Genomic DNA, 16,311 nt, shown 5'->3' with positions numbered 1-16,311 from the left:
GAGAGGGGTCGTTGATCCAGGGAGTTATTCTGATTGCCTGATTGGAGTTTGGTAGGAATTTTTTTCCCCTTAAGTGAGGAAAATTAGCTTTTACCGCAGTTTTTTTTTTTGCCTTCCTCTGGATCAACTTGCAGAATAAGAGGCCGAACTGGATGGACAGATGTCTTTTTTCGGCCTTATAATGGTTACTATGTTACAAGATGTGCAATGTACTTTGCAGTATGTACAATTTGGTACGTGAAATAATGCATCCTAGTACGGTTTTGTTGAGACTTTAGGCTACTTTCACATTAGCGTTTTTTGCAGATCCGTCATGGATCTTCAAAAGCGATTCCGTTACAATAATACAACCGCATGAATCAGTCATGAACGGATCCGGTTGTATTATGTCTTCTATAGCCATGACGGATCCGTCATAAACAACATTGAAAGTCAATGGGGGACGGATCCTTTTACTATTGTGTCAGAGAAAACTGATCCATCCCCATTGACTTACATTGTGTGTCAGGACGGATTCATTTGGCTCCGCTTTGTCAGGCGGACAGCACAACGCTGCAGGCAGCATTTTGGTGTCCGCCTCCAGAGCGGAATGGTGACTGAACGGAGGCAAACTGATGCGTTCTGAGCGGATCCTTTTCTATTCAGAATGCATTAGGGCAAACTGATCCGTTTTGGACCGGCAAACTGATCCGTTTTGGACCGCTTGTGAGAACCCTGAACAGATCTCGCAAACGGAAAGCCAAAACGCTAGTGTGATGATGATTCATCTCATTGTAGAGTAATATCACAGATGCCCTACTAGGGCAGATAATATACGCACAGACATGGTAACAGTAGTAAATAGAAAATCATAAATCTGGCTTTCTACTCCACAAAGAAGATGAGCAAGTAGGAAACACTCACTGGGATCAAAATGATCATAACCTACCCCCTGAAAACAGGAAAGAGAAGAGAAAAGTGGAGCGTAGAGAAGCCAGCAATGGACCAATTAGGTGCTGTATGATAGAGCTGCTGGTGCTTTAGCCCCCCATGAACCCACTGTTATTGCAGGGCTAAAAGTTCTGGTGTCATACTGTTGCTATTAGCATGTGGTTCTGAGATCAGCGTACAATACTGTGTTTTCTGTCTGTGTTGCTTACAAATTAAAAAAGGGAAAAGGAACAATAAATGCCCAAACGTAACATATGCAATGTATATGAGATGTCCCAACTCTCCCATGTAGGCAGTTGTCAAGGAACAGAAGAACTGGGAATGTTTGATTTCAAGATGACCACTCCTTTGTTCCCACAGGAGATAAGCTGCTGCTAAAGGTGCCCGATATTCGGCCGATTATCTGGAACGAGCATTACTATGATCTGCCCGTGGACACCTCAATCATCGTTCTCGGACAGCAGATTATGCTGTCTAAACAGGACTCTGCTACTCACAACTTGATGTTCCCATCCCATTGTCAAAACGATGTTCCCCTAATGACGCAATCAACAATAACTGTCAGGCTGTGAAGAGGCACACTTCATTGGTAAAGGAAATGGGGGGGGGGGGGGGGAACTAAATTGTCAAGGGAACCGGTCACCTGGTTTGAGGCCACTAAAAAGGAGCATGCCATTATACAGTTGGGGTTTAAGGTCCCAAACCTGCCACAGCAAACCCATCCATCACCACAAGAGAATAGTCCAGGAGTATGGGATGCATAGCATATGCATGAGGAATGTACACTTCATTACACTGTGTATTCACTGCAGACCAGGCACATGCATAGTGAAGCGAGGTGCAGAATGTTTGGCTTTAGAACTGAAGTGGGCATCTGTCTGATGAAGCTGGAATACATTGCCAGACTCTCCTCTCAGCCAGTTCACCGGCTGTGTGTGTTCTGCATTTTGGGGATCAGTATGTCCTGCCCTTTCTTAGAAATGCCTATTCTTGACAGCAAAACAGACAAGAATAGGACTATTTGTTTTGGTGGGGCCGCAGAATGGATTTCACGGATGATTAAAGCATAAGGTGTGCTGTCCTCATCTTTCGCGGTCCCATTGAAATTAATAGAACCACATCTGATCCGCAAAGAAATGCCGAAGGATGCAGACCGAAACTACGGTCGGGTGAATGCCCCCTTATGCTATGGGCAGTTCTAGGATCCTAAATCCCAGTTGCATAACAACATGCTAGTGGTTTAGTGACCCCAAACCAGGTAACAAACACTTCCAGGAGAAATAACAGAGGGATGCCACAGTGAAGAGCTGTAAGGAACGATGTTCCATAAATGTTATAGTATTTATTGAATGAGATGTGTCCGGAGAGCTGATAGGTCCTCTGTGACACACACGGGGAATAGTCCTGTTCATGTCAGCCTTCTAGAGGCAAAGCCTTTACCAATGGCAATGTGCCTGTAAATGTGAAAAGCAAGAAATAAGAACAGCATAACTTTTGACCCTTAGAGTTTTATGCACCTTGCACTGGTATTTCAGCATAACTTGGTCTTTTCTCTGACAGGCCTGGCAATGATTTAGTGGAAGATATAGGCCCACTGATGGAGTGTCTCTGCATGAAGAACAGAACATAGGTCAATTTTACCACATATTTCATACATTAAAAAAATTAATAGAGGATTGTGCTTAAATTAAAAGAAAAATAAATAAAATTGTCCCCATCAGTCTGCATCCAATACGCCATATTGACAAAGTGAAAAAAATATGTTTGAAATCTTTGCTAATTTATTGAAAAAGGAAAAAATAAAATATTGGATTGACATAAGTATTCAGACCCTTTACTTAGCTGAAGCCTCCATTCTTCTTGGGTATGATGCCACACCTGGATTTGGGTATTTTCTGTCATTTTTGTCTGCAGATCCCCTCAAGCTCTGTCAGGTTGGACGGGGACCATGACCTGCTATTTTCAGGTCTCTCCAGGGATGTTCTATTGTGTTCAAGTCAGGGTTCTGGCTGGGCCACTCAAGTTGTCCCTAAACCACTCATGTGTTGTCTTAGCTGTGTGCTTAGGATCATTGGCTCTCATTTATTTGCCTTCACTCCAGAATTCTCATTTCAAAAAGTTGCAAAAGGGGACTTTTGTAATTTTTAGCATTTTTACACCACCCCCTCCTCTATGTTAAGTAGTTTCACTCCAGATTTATCATTGAGACTTTTTTTTTTTTTTTTACAAAGTCTCAAGTCGCAGTCTCAGTCTAGTAGGAGGGTGAAGTAGGAAAACTGGAGTTGCTTTTTTTTTTTGACAAAAGTGTTAGGTTTAAGAATAAGACAAATTTATCAAGTATGCAACATTTGATAAAAGTGGCATATTGTACGCCAACATAGACTCAAGCAAAACTGACTTCAAATATTCCCCTCATGATAAATTTTCCCCATTATCTTGTTGAAAGGTGAACCTTCAGCCCAGTCTGAGGTCCAGATCACTCTTGATCAGGTTTTCATTAAAAATATCTTTGTACTTTGGACCATTCAACCTTGACCAGCCTCTCTGCCCTAGCCTCTGAAAAACACCCCCATAGCGTGATGCTGCTACCACCATGCTTCACTGTAGGAATGGTATTGGGCAGGTGATAAACAGTGCTTGGCTTTACACAGAAATGACACTTGGATTTGAGGCCAAAACGTTCAAACTTGGTTTCATCAGACCACAGAATCTTGCTTCTAACAGTTTGAGAGTTTTTTAGGTTCTTTAGGCAAACTTCAGGCAGTCTTTCATGTGTCTTTTACTCTGCCATAAAGCCGAGATTGGTGGAGTGGTGCAGTGATGGTTGACCTTTTGGAAGTTTCTCCCATCTGCACACAGGATCTTTAGAGTTCAGCCAGAGTAACCAATCTTAGTTACCTCTCTTACTAAGGCCCTTTTCTCCCAGTTACTAAGCTTGAAGAGGCGGCCAGCTCTAGGAGGATCACTGGTTGTTACAAACTTCTTCCATTTAAGAATATGGAGTCTACTGTGCTCTTGAGAACTTTCAGTGGAGCAGACATGTATTGTATCCTTCTCCAGATGTATGCCTCCACACAATCCTTTCTCTGAGCTCTACAGGCAGTTCTCTCCTCCTCATACCTTGGTTTTTGATATGATATGCATCATCAATTGTGAGACCTTATATAGACTGCGGATTGTCTTTGCAAATCATGTCCAATCAACTGAATTTACCACAGGTGGACTCCAAGGTGCAGAAACATCTCAAAAGTGCATGTACCTAGTACAGACCTCTGTGCTGGCGATCTAGCCACCTACTTTCAAATAAAAATTGAAAATATCCATCAGGAAATCAGCTCCCAGCCTCTAAGTGGAATTGATCTTTTTCCCACCCACATCTCCTCTGACTCACTCTCCATAGTCAACCCAGTCACAGAAGAAGTTGTCTCCAGGCTCCTCTCTACTTCTTGTCCTACCACATACACTAGTGACCCTATTCCCTCATACCTCCTCCAGTCTCTCTCAGTCTCCCTACCCGGCTGTCACCACTCACCTAACTAAAAATCTTCAGTCTCTCTCTCTCTTCTGGTATCTTCCTTTCTTCTTTGAAACATTCTGTCACAACCCCATTATTTAAAAAAAAAAAAAAAAATTCTCTTGACCGATCCTGCGCAGCCAACTACAGACCTGTCTCTAATCTCCCCTTCATCTCTAAACTTCTACAGTGACTGGTCTACTCTCACCTCATCTGCTATCTCTTCACTAACTCTCTCTTTGACTCACTACAGTCAGGTTTTTGCACCTTACATTCTACACAAACTGCCCTCACCAAAGTGAGCAATTACCTCCTGACGCAACGGTGACTACTCTTGACTAATTCTCCTTGATCTCTCTGCAGCATTTGACACTGCAGACCACCATCTACTCCTCACCATGCTCTAATCCAGGGATGCGCAACCTGCGGCCCTGTAGCAGTTGCATAACTACAACTACAAGCATGCCAGGACAGCCAACAGCTATCAGTCTACAGCAGGGCATGGTGGGAGTTGTAGTTTTACAACACCTGGAGGGCCGCAGGTTGAGCATCCCTGCTCTAATCTATCGGACTTAAGGACACCATTCTCTCTTTATTTTCTTCCCATCTCTGCGGCCGCTCTTTCAGTGTATCATTCGCTGGCTCCCTCCTCTCCTTCTTGCGCTTTCTCAGAGTTCAGTCCTCGTCTCTTTTCTCTCTACACAGCCACTACTGGACAGACTATCAGCAGATCTGGTCTCCAGTTATATCTCTATGCTGATGACACCCAACTATATACTTCTTCTCGCGATATCACCTCTGCGGTACTACAGAACACCAGTGATTGTCTGTCTGCTGTCTCTAACATCATGTCCTCTCTGACTCTGAAACTGAATCTTTCAAAAACTAAGCTAACTAAACCTAAAATCTCCATCTCAGTGTGTGGCACTATCCCGCCTAGGCAGCATATCCGCTGTCCCTGTGTTCTGTTTGACACTGATCTTTCCTTTACCCCCGGTATTTAATCTCTTGTCTGCTCATGCCTCCTGCACCTCAAAAACATCTCTAGAATCTGCACCTTTCTTACTGTGGAAACAAAAAAAAAAAACACTCATTGTTGCCCTGATCCATTCCAGTCTTGATTACTGTAAGGCTGCTTTCACACTGGCGTTTCTGGATCCGCTTGTGAGATCCGTTTCAGGACACTCACAAGCGTCCCAAAATGGATCAGTTTAGCCCCAATGCATTCTGAATGGATAAGGATCCGTTCAGAATGCATCAGTTTGCCTCCGTTCAGCCTCCATTCCGCTCTGGAGGCGGACACCAAAACGCTGCGGAGCCAAACGGATCCGTCCTGACTTACAATGTAAGTCAATGGGGACGGATCCATTTTCACAGACACAATATGGTGGGTGCAATTGAAAACAGATCCGCCTCCCTTTGACTTTCAGTGTAAGTCAAAATGGATCCGTTTGCATTATCATTATTTTTTGTTCATGGTAATGCAAACAGATCCGTTCTGAACAGATACAAGCGTTTGCATTTGCTGCACCGCCCCTACATCTCTCACTCCCATCTCCAAGAATTCTCTCGAGCTGCACCAGTTTTCTGGAATGCCCTACTCCAAACTATTAGGTTAATTCACAACATCTACAGTTTTACGTACTCCCTAAAAACACATCTTTTTAGGTTAGACTATCACATCACCTGACCGAACTCCTTTTGTCTCAACCTCATCTTCATGTCATCGATTGTAAGCTCCTGCGAGCAGGGCCCTCATTCTTCGTTTTAATTGTTGCCCTTTTTGTTGCTATTTTATTTATGACTCTGTTTATATTTGCACCCCCTGATTGTAAACCGCTGCGGAATATGTTGGCACTATATCTCTCTCTATATATATATATATATATATATATATATATATATATATATATATATATATATATAAAGATTATTATTAGTATCTCAAAAGATGATCAAGAGAAATGGGAGGCCCCCAGAGCTAAATTTCAAGTGTCATAGCAAAAGGTTTGAATACTTATGTCCATGTAAAATTTTTACTTTTTACTGTTAAATTAATTAGCAAAACATTCCTAAAATTCTGTTTTCACCTTCTCATTATAGGGTGTTGAGTGCAAATTGATGGGGAAAACATGCAACGGTACTTTCACACTAGCGTTAAAGTTTTTCGGTATTGAGTTACGTCATAGGGGCTCATTACCGGAACAAACGCATCAGTTTTATCCTAATGCATTCTAAATGGAAAGCAATTCGTTCAGTATGCATCAGGATGTCTTCCGTTCTGTCCCTTTTATGGTATTTGGCCAGAGAAAATACCGCAGCATGCTGCAGTATTTTCTTCGGCCAAAATTCCGGAACACTTGAATGCGGCCAAAATTCCGGAACCATTGAAATTTATTAATGCTGGATCCGATACCAAGTGTTTGTGAAATTGCCGCATCAACGGATCCGGTTTAAAATATGTGAAAAATAAATAAATATCGGATCCGTTTTTTCAGATGACACTGGAGAGACAGATCCGGAATTTCAACGCATTTGTCAGACAGATCCTGAAACAAATGATATCAGTTTGCATATGGATTTCCGTTGCCGAAACTGCCTGCCCGATTCTCCTAACACTAGTGTGAAAGTACCCTAAGGCTACAACATACCAAAATGTGAAAAAAGGTCTAAAGACTTTCCGAAGGCATTGTATTAACAATCCTAAGAATATCTGAACAGTTTCAAATTGTTTTTTTATTGCGACGGAATAATAGATAGCACAAAAGTATATCTAAATTAATAAGTGGTAAAACAAGTGTTTACCAGTCCACTAAGCGAGCAAGACAACTAGTCAGTAAACAAGTGCATGGATTTACAAGAGGTCTATCCAGAAAGCAAAGCAGGTCCAAAATGCAGGATGTTTTTTCATTTCTTACCTGCATGGGAGAGACAGCAGCAGCAGGTGGTGTCTTCATTGGGCTAGGACTGAGGGGTGTGCGGGGAATTGAAGCTGCTGCAGCAGTAGCTGCTACTGCTGGACTGGGGGCTATCAAGAGGGGATAATATGCAAGTTACACTACTAGGTTGATGGCACATATGGTTGTTATAGGCAAATAGGCTAAAAACATATACCTGGTGAGGATGCATTGTCAAATGATTTGATGAGAGTCTTCACTGTGGGTGTAGGTTCAGAAGAGGTGGAAGACCTGCGACTAAGACCCATTCCCTGTCTCAGTGCCGCCAGGTCCCTCTCTACTGCATTCATGTAATTATAGACCCGACCCCTTTCTTCTTCTTGCCTGGAAAGATTAGGAGGTTTAGGTCTCAACAATTTATTGCCTATTTCTATATGTTTCCATTCCCGAATATAATGATGGCCTTACTTGCGGGATGCAGCATTCTCTAGTTCCTTGGCAAGTTTCTCGTTCTTCTCCTGCGCCTCATGGAGTCGCCGTTTTAGTTCACCGATTTCTTCTTGTGCTTCTGACTTGATATCATTAGCAATTACAACAGCCGTTTGTAAATCAGCTTGAAACTGGCGCCATTCAGCAGACTCCTCCTATATGGCAATCAGAAGAGGAGAATAAGTCACTACAATATGTCTGGCACAGTTAAATATTTAAAAAAAACATATGCATAGCTTTAAGAATAGCGTAATAATCTTAATGGGGTTGTCCAGGATTTTGATACTGACTGCCTATTCTCCGGATAGGCCATCAATATCAGATAGGCAGAGGTACGTCACCCCGCACCCCTACCGGTCAGCTGTTATCTTATAGCTTCAGTGCCAGAACTACATAGATGCATCCACTGTACAATGGACCAAGCTAGTAACCACAGTGCTGCTTCCATTCACTTCCGTGGGATCAGAGATGTAGCCATCATCTCACTCCACTACACAACAGACGGAGCTGTGTAGTTTTGGCTTTGACACTACAAGGAAACACTTAATCGTCAGGGGTGAGGGGTGTCAAAGCCCTGCCAATCTGATATTGATAGCCTATCTAGGCCACCTGTATCAAAATCCTGGAGAATCCCTTTAAAGGGATTTTCCTACAAAGAACATTTATGAATAATCCAGTCATCACCTATTCATAAATCAGCATGACACAAGTTCTAAGTAAACTACCAGAATTGTTATTTCAAAAAGACTAATTTTTTCCCCAATTATATTACTAACTCACCACCAATATTCTAGCAGTGTGATTTGTTACAACTCATTTGCACATATAGCTTTTTAACCTTTTCATTATTGGATCTGAAGTCTGACACCATGCTCTAATGTGTAAACAGAAACTGGGTCTATCCATTGTGGGCGATTTCCTATGAACTACAGGATGACATCATTACCAATCAAATCCCTCCAGGCAGCTCTCAGGTCTCTCACCTCCCCACTCTCCATGTTCCTTTGTATATCCCTGTTGTATCATGTTAAAAATATGATGTCTCCCCTATCTAAAGGGCGAGGAGTGCAGTCATATACCGCTAGTAGGTGAGAGTACACAGTGATTAGCTGCAGTTGTATAAACCGCCTGACTCACACTGCCTGTACTATCTGTGTGTGCTGACTCTCCAGTGTAATTCTATGAGATGTTCCTTCACACTGCCTTCCCTGCCTCCTGCATGTAAGAGTTGACAGGGGAGAGAGAGATGGCATGACAGACAGACTGAAGCTGCATTACATAGAAGAATACGAAGACCCTACAGTGTCAGGGGACTGCAGCTCTGTGTCACTAATCTGTCATGACTGCCCTAAGAGGACTCAGAGGTGGGCATTGTGGTTAGACACCTTGCCCCTCTGTCTCTGCAAAGCCAGGCATGACAGGAAACATAGGATTCATTAGGAAAACCATATCTGGGGAAGAAGGAATCAAGATGGCTGACAACCCAGAAATTACACATCAGATAAAACAAGTACACATAAGGCATACACAAAAGCCCCAATCTTATTCTTATAGACAAAAAAATTATAATCTTAGGGCGCTTCTTTAAACTAGAAATGTAAGAAGACCAGAAAGGTCCTCTGTAAGATACTAAACTTGATTAACAATCAAAATGGGGGAAAAAAATTAGCCCTTACCCTTAACTTTCGATTTAATATTTTTATCTCCCGCTCCATGTCATGTTTTTGATCCTGCAGCTTTTTTACTGCATCTGTAGGAGAAACGAGAATCAGCATTTAAGCATGTGACATACATGTACCATCACTTAATTACACAATTTAGGACATGATCCAGACCACTCATCTTAGAGGTAGTTATTACACGAGTACTGGCTATACACGAAGCATGAAAGGAAATGAGAAAAGTATTTAATAGCCACCTTTGAGACATGTTTCCTTGATGAAGTATTAACACCTCCTCTGGGTAAGTGCTGAAGCAGCTACAGCCTTATTGTCTGAGACAGGAAGATAGAGGAGCTTAAGACAACCGGCACGTACAGGACAGGATACCTCCTTAAGGCTGCCGGTTACCATGTCATTAAAAGGTCCTGTCACTTTACACATAAAACTTTTTAATTCGGACAATGTAACCATTGGAGTGATGGGTGACAAACACAAAACAGCACTGTAGGCAAAACTATTTGAAATAGTTTTCACAATATTTTTTTTTTACACATTTATCTTGACATGAAACTAGCAAAAAATTATTAGTAATAGCGAACTAGGAGAGTAATAAAAGAGGGTCAAATTGTATTATATTTTTATCACATTGGGCACTTTAGGTCCAGATTTCCTAATCCTATAGAAACTCAGACAGGCTGTCTACACCTGCACCACATTTATCCCAGGGGCTCAGTCTGGATGATACATGTGGTGCAGAGACAGACACTTTTCTCCGACTCTGTACCAACTCTTGGTTGGCTTACTTCCAAAATTGCATCAAAATTTTGGCAGTAATAATTTTAGCCCAGCTCATTTTCTGCTAAGCATGTTGGAAAAAACTGCAGAAACCCTAAATGCTCCGAATTGAGCTTATTTGCTGGACTTTTTTTGGACATATCTTTGGCGCAGATACATCAGTAAATCTGGGCCCCTTCACATGCATCTCATTCAGCGCCAACAGGATTATAAAACTGAAATCTTGTTGTAAGAACTGAAATAGGGCATCTACGAATGGCTGAGCCCGTGTGTGTGTCTGTGTGTGTTCCTTTGTATGCTTTCTACGGCAAAAGCTCAATTTATAAAGAAATGCAAGGGGTATTCCCATCCTCAGGATATGCCACAAATGTTTGATAGATGCAGGTCCCAAAATGTTGGTCCCCACCCCGAACCACTGTGAATAGACAGAAGGCTGCATCTACGAGGTTCTCGAATTTTTTGAACCCCCATAGAAATTAATGGATAGAGTCACACATAGAGCCTACCCTCCATTCACAGTTGCTTGGGACAGGGTTCAGGGGACCCACATTCTGCAAATGGGTGCAGGTCCTACATTTATCAGGCATATATGGCAAATCCTGCGGATAAATGGGTTATATCATTATGAAACCTTATCCTCTATCTGCAGGATGGGGAATAAGTGTTTACATATTGGGAGACTGACCACGAGAACATAGGCACATGCAGTGGCGGTCATGCATGTGCACTGCTGTTCCATTCAACTGTATGGGTCTGACAAAGAACTTGGCTCTCTCTGGCAGTCAGACACCCTGTATAGGATAGGGGTTCTGTGTTTGTAACGAGACAACACCTTTACCGATATGAAGCCAAGACATTTTTATGTGCAAGCAAAAGCTCCATATTAGCTTTTTGGTGCACTTTTATTGCTTTTTTTTGCAACAAGATTTTTTAGAAACGCTAAAATAAGAAGATGGATGCTTATATAATTATTATACAGGAACACTGCATGGTAGGTGTATGTATAAATTATGTATAAATGTGATCGATGCTTCACTTTGATTTACATAAGAAACTATTCTGATATCATGTGGACGGCTCCTGTACAGGTCAAATATTTTTACATTATATCAATTTTCTCTCATCCGTTAGTTTGCAAGGGGCATTGCTGTTTCACTGTTGCTGAATTTACATGCTACGTCCATTTTTAAGATGTTGTCTGTGTCATAATGCCCTCTGCTGGGAAAAATGCAAAACACTTACTCTCGAGATCTGATATGATGAGGTTGTCATGTAGTTTCACAGCTCTGTGCTGCTCAACTTCATCCTCCAGTTCAAATATGGTCTCTTTCATGTCACTGCGCTCCGTCTCCTTCTCCTCCAACTCACTCCGTACCTTATCCAGTGCCAGAGTCAACTCTGATACCTGCTTCTGCGCCTCATCACGAAATGCTCTATATTCATCTTCCAGCTAACAAGATCATTAAATACAAAACAAAAAAAATTAAACAGTTGGCACCATATGGTTGAAAATGAGATACCGGTATTTTTGAATCAATCTACCTTGTCAAAAGCATCTTGCATTCGTCTGAGGTCACTTTGTAAATGTACCAATTCCTCCTGCAGGTTCCCTGCCAGAGTCTCGGCTTTTTCTTTATCGGAACGCACACTTTCCAGTAGATTCTGGATATGAGATGCATCTCCAGAGCTGTGTATGGAGTACAGCTCTGACACTCTTTGCTTCTCCTGTTCCAGTTGGGTTTTCAGACGGGAACATTCTGCTTGTTCGGCATTTAAGGAAGATTTGTATTCCTCCAGAGTTGCAGCTAGTGCCTGCTTGGCATGTTGCTCGGCCTCTACAATGCGCTCCATGTGGTGGTTCCGTTCCTTAAGGGCTCTAATGACATCTTGGGCATCTTTATTGTCTTGTTCTGCCATTTTTAGAGTGTTGCTCAAGTGTTGCTGAACCCCCAACAATTGCTCTCGCTCAAAACGGCCGCTGTCAGCCAATTCCATATATCTTTGCTCTAGTTCTAAATATCTGCTACTCTTCAGGTCTTCATCTAGAGAGTATGACACGTGGTGCTCATCAAGAAGTGCTCTTGCATACTCCAACTGACGGCTGAACAACTCTAGTTTGTCACTTTGCTGGCAAAGGGAGTCCATCAAAATGACCTTTTCTTCTCCTAGTCTCTCATTCTCACTGTTTAACTCTTGTGTTATCTGCTGTAGATCAGCCAGTTCTTGTAGTGTGGCTTGTAGTTCCTCTGCTGTGCTATGCTGGTTCTCTTCCATTTGGTGAATACGCTCAGTCAGACAAGCTACAGACACCTCACTTACATTTCCACTACTGCCTTTACGGGATCGTTCAGTACTCGGAAGACCCTCTGACTCAGAGGATGAAGATGGAGCATCAAGAGCATCATCACTGGAGGTGAGAGGCTGATAAACTTCACTGCATTCACTGTCTAAATTATCCATGGAACTACTCCTCCTCTCTCCTGTGAGTGTACTCTCATCCTGGCTCAGGAGGTCCTCCATTGAGCCAGGTGCAGAGCCCTCCACAGATGAGGCTAAAGTACCTCTGCCACAGTCATTGTGGCTGACAGCAGCCATATCCATGGATTGGTAGCCATACAGTTTCTCTGTAACATCTAGCTGCTGACCCAAAGAAAAACCTAATGCATTCAAACGATCTTTTAGCATGCGGTTTTCATTTTTCAGCTGCTGCAGCTCTTCTCGTACCACAGCATTCTGCTCCTGCAACTGCATTAATGGGGGCTCTTCAGGACTCTTGTCAGAGAGATCTTCTCCTAATTGTGTCCTAAAGTCCCTTAACTCTGTTCGAAGGAGCAAAATCTCAGCATCTTTACTCTTGGCCAAGTTTACCAAGTCCTTTACCTTAGCTTCAAGAGCAGCACGATCACTAATTTGGTTATCCGATTTGGATTTGCTCATATGAAGAACATCAGACTCTGTACGGGCACGAGATCGTTTCGTTGGAGCAGATGGGTCTCCTATACTAACCCCCGAACTCTGTGTTTTTTTGTTGGCATTTAAACGAGAACGTTCACGCACTCTTTCTCGAGATGATCCTGCTTCTTTGGTCCCAGATGAGCCACTTCTCTTGGTGTTGGTGCTGCCTGTATATAGGTAGAAGAGATAAATGCAAATATATACAGCAAAAAGCAAAAACAAAAATATGCCAAATAAGGCTACTTTCACACTTGCGGGAGTGTGATCCGGCAGGCAGTTCCGCCTATTTTGATGTCACTGAAAGCATTTGTGAGACGGATGCAGATGCGGATCCGTCTCACAAATGCATTGCAAGAATGGATCAGTCTTGTAATTTTTTTCACATTTTTACTGGTCTGCGCATGCACAGGCCGGATCCGGCATTCTGGTATTTTGAATGCCGAATCCGGCACTATTACATTCCTATGGGGAAAAATGCCAGATCCGGCATTCAGGCAAGTCTTCAGTTTTTTTTTGCCGGAGATAAAACCGTAGCATGCTGCGGTTTTCTCTTTTGCCTGATCAGTCAAAACCACTGAACTGAAGACATCCTGATGCATCCTGAATGGATTACTCTCCATTCAGAATGCATGGGGATATGCCTGATCAGTTCTTTTCTGGTATAGAGCCCCTGTGACGGAACTCTGTGCCGGAAAAGAAAAACGCTAGTGTGAAAGTACCCTAACACAAAGCAGCTTCTCACTACTGTCCACACTGGCGCAAACAGAAAAGGAAACAACCAAAAATGTAAACCTCTTCCCACCATATCCATTGAGGCAAAAAATGATAATAAAAGTACAGCAGTTAAGACAATTTCACTATTGTAGTTAAAGTATACCTGTGTTGCTTCTTCCTTTGCTATCTGATCCACTCATTGCAGCTCCGGAGTTGGGATTTGACACGGCACTGCTTTTTTTGGCCTTCACACCATTACTAGCAGGCAGCCCGCCAGCCATTCCAGCAAGGAGGTCATCATTGCTTTTAGCCTGAATAAAGGGGAACAAATCAGAAACAATTATATAACTGCCCAACAGCTGTTCTGTCACATAAGGCTAAATATACACAATATTACATGTGAACTGCACAGAAAATGCCGACTGAATTATTGCCATAGACACAAAGATGTCTGCAACATTTCAAAGTAGTTAAACATCAGAAGAAAAAGGTGGCCCTCAGGCCCCATCATATCGCAGGATAAGACACCATCTACTATGCATGTCCTAGGAGCAGAGACTTGAAATTATCTTGAAACCTTTCTAATCTAGCCCAATTATAACTGTGTTCTTCTATTACCACCACCCATACAACATCTCCCTTTTTTAGCTTTCCAGAAGAAAATAATCCAGCTTCTGAATGCATCACGTGGGGAGGTCACAGATCACATCTATCAGAGCCTACAGATTTTCTGCAGGATGCTAGAGAGTTATATTTCAGCCCAAATCAAGGAGCAAAGATAACTGCTCAGCAATATCCTTACAGCATCTACAGGAAGCGGCCAGGAGGAAATACCGCAGCATACGAGACCAGATTTGTGGTTATCGCCCCGTACGCTTCTGGTCTGTTGCTAGAGTTCATTACTCAGAAATGTAGGGTATGGCCACACGGTAAGGTTTCCTGATAGAGTTCTAGAAGCCAAAATCAGGAGTTGATCAAAAAAGAAGAGAAAGTATCAAAAAAAGGACAGATACGACTTCTCTTTTTTAATTCACTCCTGGCTTTGGCCTCCAAAAAAGCATCAGAAAACCTGACTGTGTACCTGTACCCTTACAAGATGCAGCAGTGACATCACACGTTCTCAGTTGAGAATTCACATGGGAAACAATGCCTTATTGCATGGATGTCAAACTCATGGCCCTCCAGATGTTGCAAAACTACAACTCCCATCATTCCCTGATAGCTGTAGTATGCCCAGGCATGATGGGAGTTGTAGTTTTGCAACCGCTGGAGGGCCACGAGTTTGACATCCCTGCCTTATTGTGTAAAAACTGGGTTGTTAAAGACCAAAAGGTAGAACGCAGACTGCTAAAATGGCTCTCAGGTAAAAAGGTACAGTAGCTATAGATAGAATGATTTTTAAACAGTGTCCATGCTCATGTCAAGCAGCTGATTGCCATGGGTGCCAAGAATCAGACCTCCAAGATCTGTGCATTATATATGTGTAGATACTACAGCTGTGTCACTCAGATGCAGTATATACCCATATATAATGCACACAAGTACAATATATCCCGTTAAGGCCCCATGTACACAACTGTATCCATTTTGCTGTCTGCAAATTACAGACAGCGTCCATTTTTGTGGACCAATTGAATTCAATGGGTCTGTGGTCCCCGCATTTTGGACAATTGTTCTATCTTTTTGCGAAAAGGACATATGGATGCGGAAAGCACACGGGTCTTCCATGTGCTTCCTGAATCCGTAAGTCCATTCCGCAAAAAGACAAAATGTGTCCACAAAATGCAGTCCACAGACCAATTGAAGTCAGTTGGTTCGCAAAAAAATGCAGAAGGCACATGGACCGCATCCAAATTTAGCAAACCGCCGCAAAACATGGGGCCTCCCCAAACCCCCGGGCCCCTCACACAGGTTGTACTTACCTGGCTCCCTGGCACCCTACGCTTCTGATGTCCAGAAATCTGAAATCATCCCACGTGGGGGGGGGGGCAGCCAATGGCAGGCCGCAACGGGGATGAGCCTCCCTAGCTTCACCCGCTCATTCCCGTCGTAGACTTCTAGAGCTGCCCCCCCCCAAACTAAGTAATTGGAGGAGAAGAGTCTTGGTAAGAGAGGTGGCCAAGAGCCAATGAAAACCTGATCCAGAGTGCTCTGGACCTCCGAATGGGCCAAAGGTTCACCTTCCAACAAGACATTGACCATAAGCACACAGCCAAAACAACATATGAGTAGTATAGCGACAGCTCTGTGAATGTGCTTGAGTGGACCAGCCAGAGCCCTCACATAACCCTAATTGAACATCTCTGGAGAGACTTGAAAATGGCTGTCCACTGACAATCCCCATCCAACATGACAA

The 16,311-nt window shown here is 42.8% G+C and overlaps 1 protein-coding gene across 4 annotated transcripts in view; it reads right to left on the bottom strand.

Annotated features, from left to right (window-relative positions):
* Positions 1–16,311, bottom strand: part of SPECC1L (sperm antigen with calponin homology and coiled-coil domains 1 like) — a 66,690-nt gene that overhangs the window by 20,804 nt on the left and 29,575 nt on the right. For all 4 annotated transcript variants that reach the window (XM_044275505.1, XM_044275503.1, XM_044275501.1 and 1 more), the window contains exons 3-10: positions 14,119–14,266; positions 11,829–13,408; positions 11,529–11,736; positions 9,507–9,580; positions 7,810–7,985; positions 7,559–7,725; positions 7,363–7,472; positions 2,448–2,538 (exon numbers count right to left, since the gene is read on the bottom strand). In XM_044275505.1, the coding sequence (XP_044131440.1) occupies positions 2,448–2,538; positions 7,363–7,472; positions 7,559–7,725; positions 7,810–7,985; positions 9,507–9,580; positions 11,529–11,736; positions 11,829–13,408; positions 14,119–14,266 (2,554 nt within the window). The remainder of the gene's footprint in view (positions 1–2,447; positions 2,539–7,362; positions 7,473–7,558; positions 7,726–7,809; positions 7,986–9,506; positions 9,581–11,528; positions 11,737–11,828; positions 13,409–14,118; positions 14,267–16,311) is intronic.

The sequence above is a fragment of the Bufo gargarizans genome, chromosome 1 (assembly GCF_014858855.1).
Source record: "Bufo gargarizans isolate SCDJY-AF-19 chromosome 1, ASM1485885v1, whole genome shotgun sequence".
Taxonomy (NCBI): Eukaryota; Metazoa; Chordata; class Amphibia; order Anura; family Bufonidae; genus Bufo; species Bufo gargarizans.
Note: the sequence above shows the minus strand (reverse complement) of the source record. Positions and strands in the feature narration are given on the sequence as shown.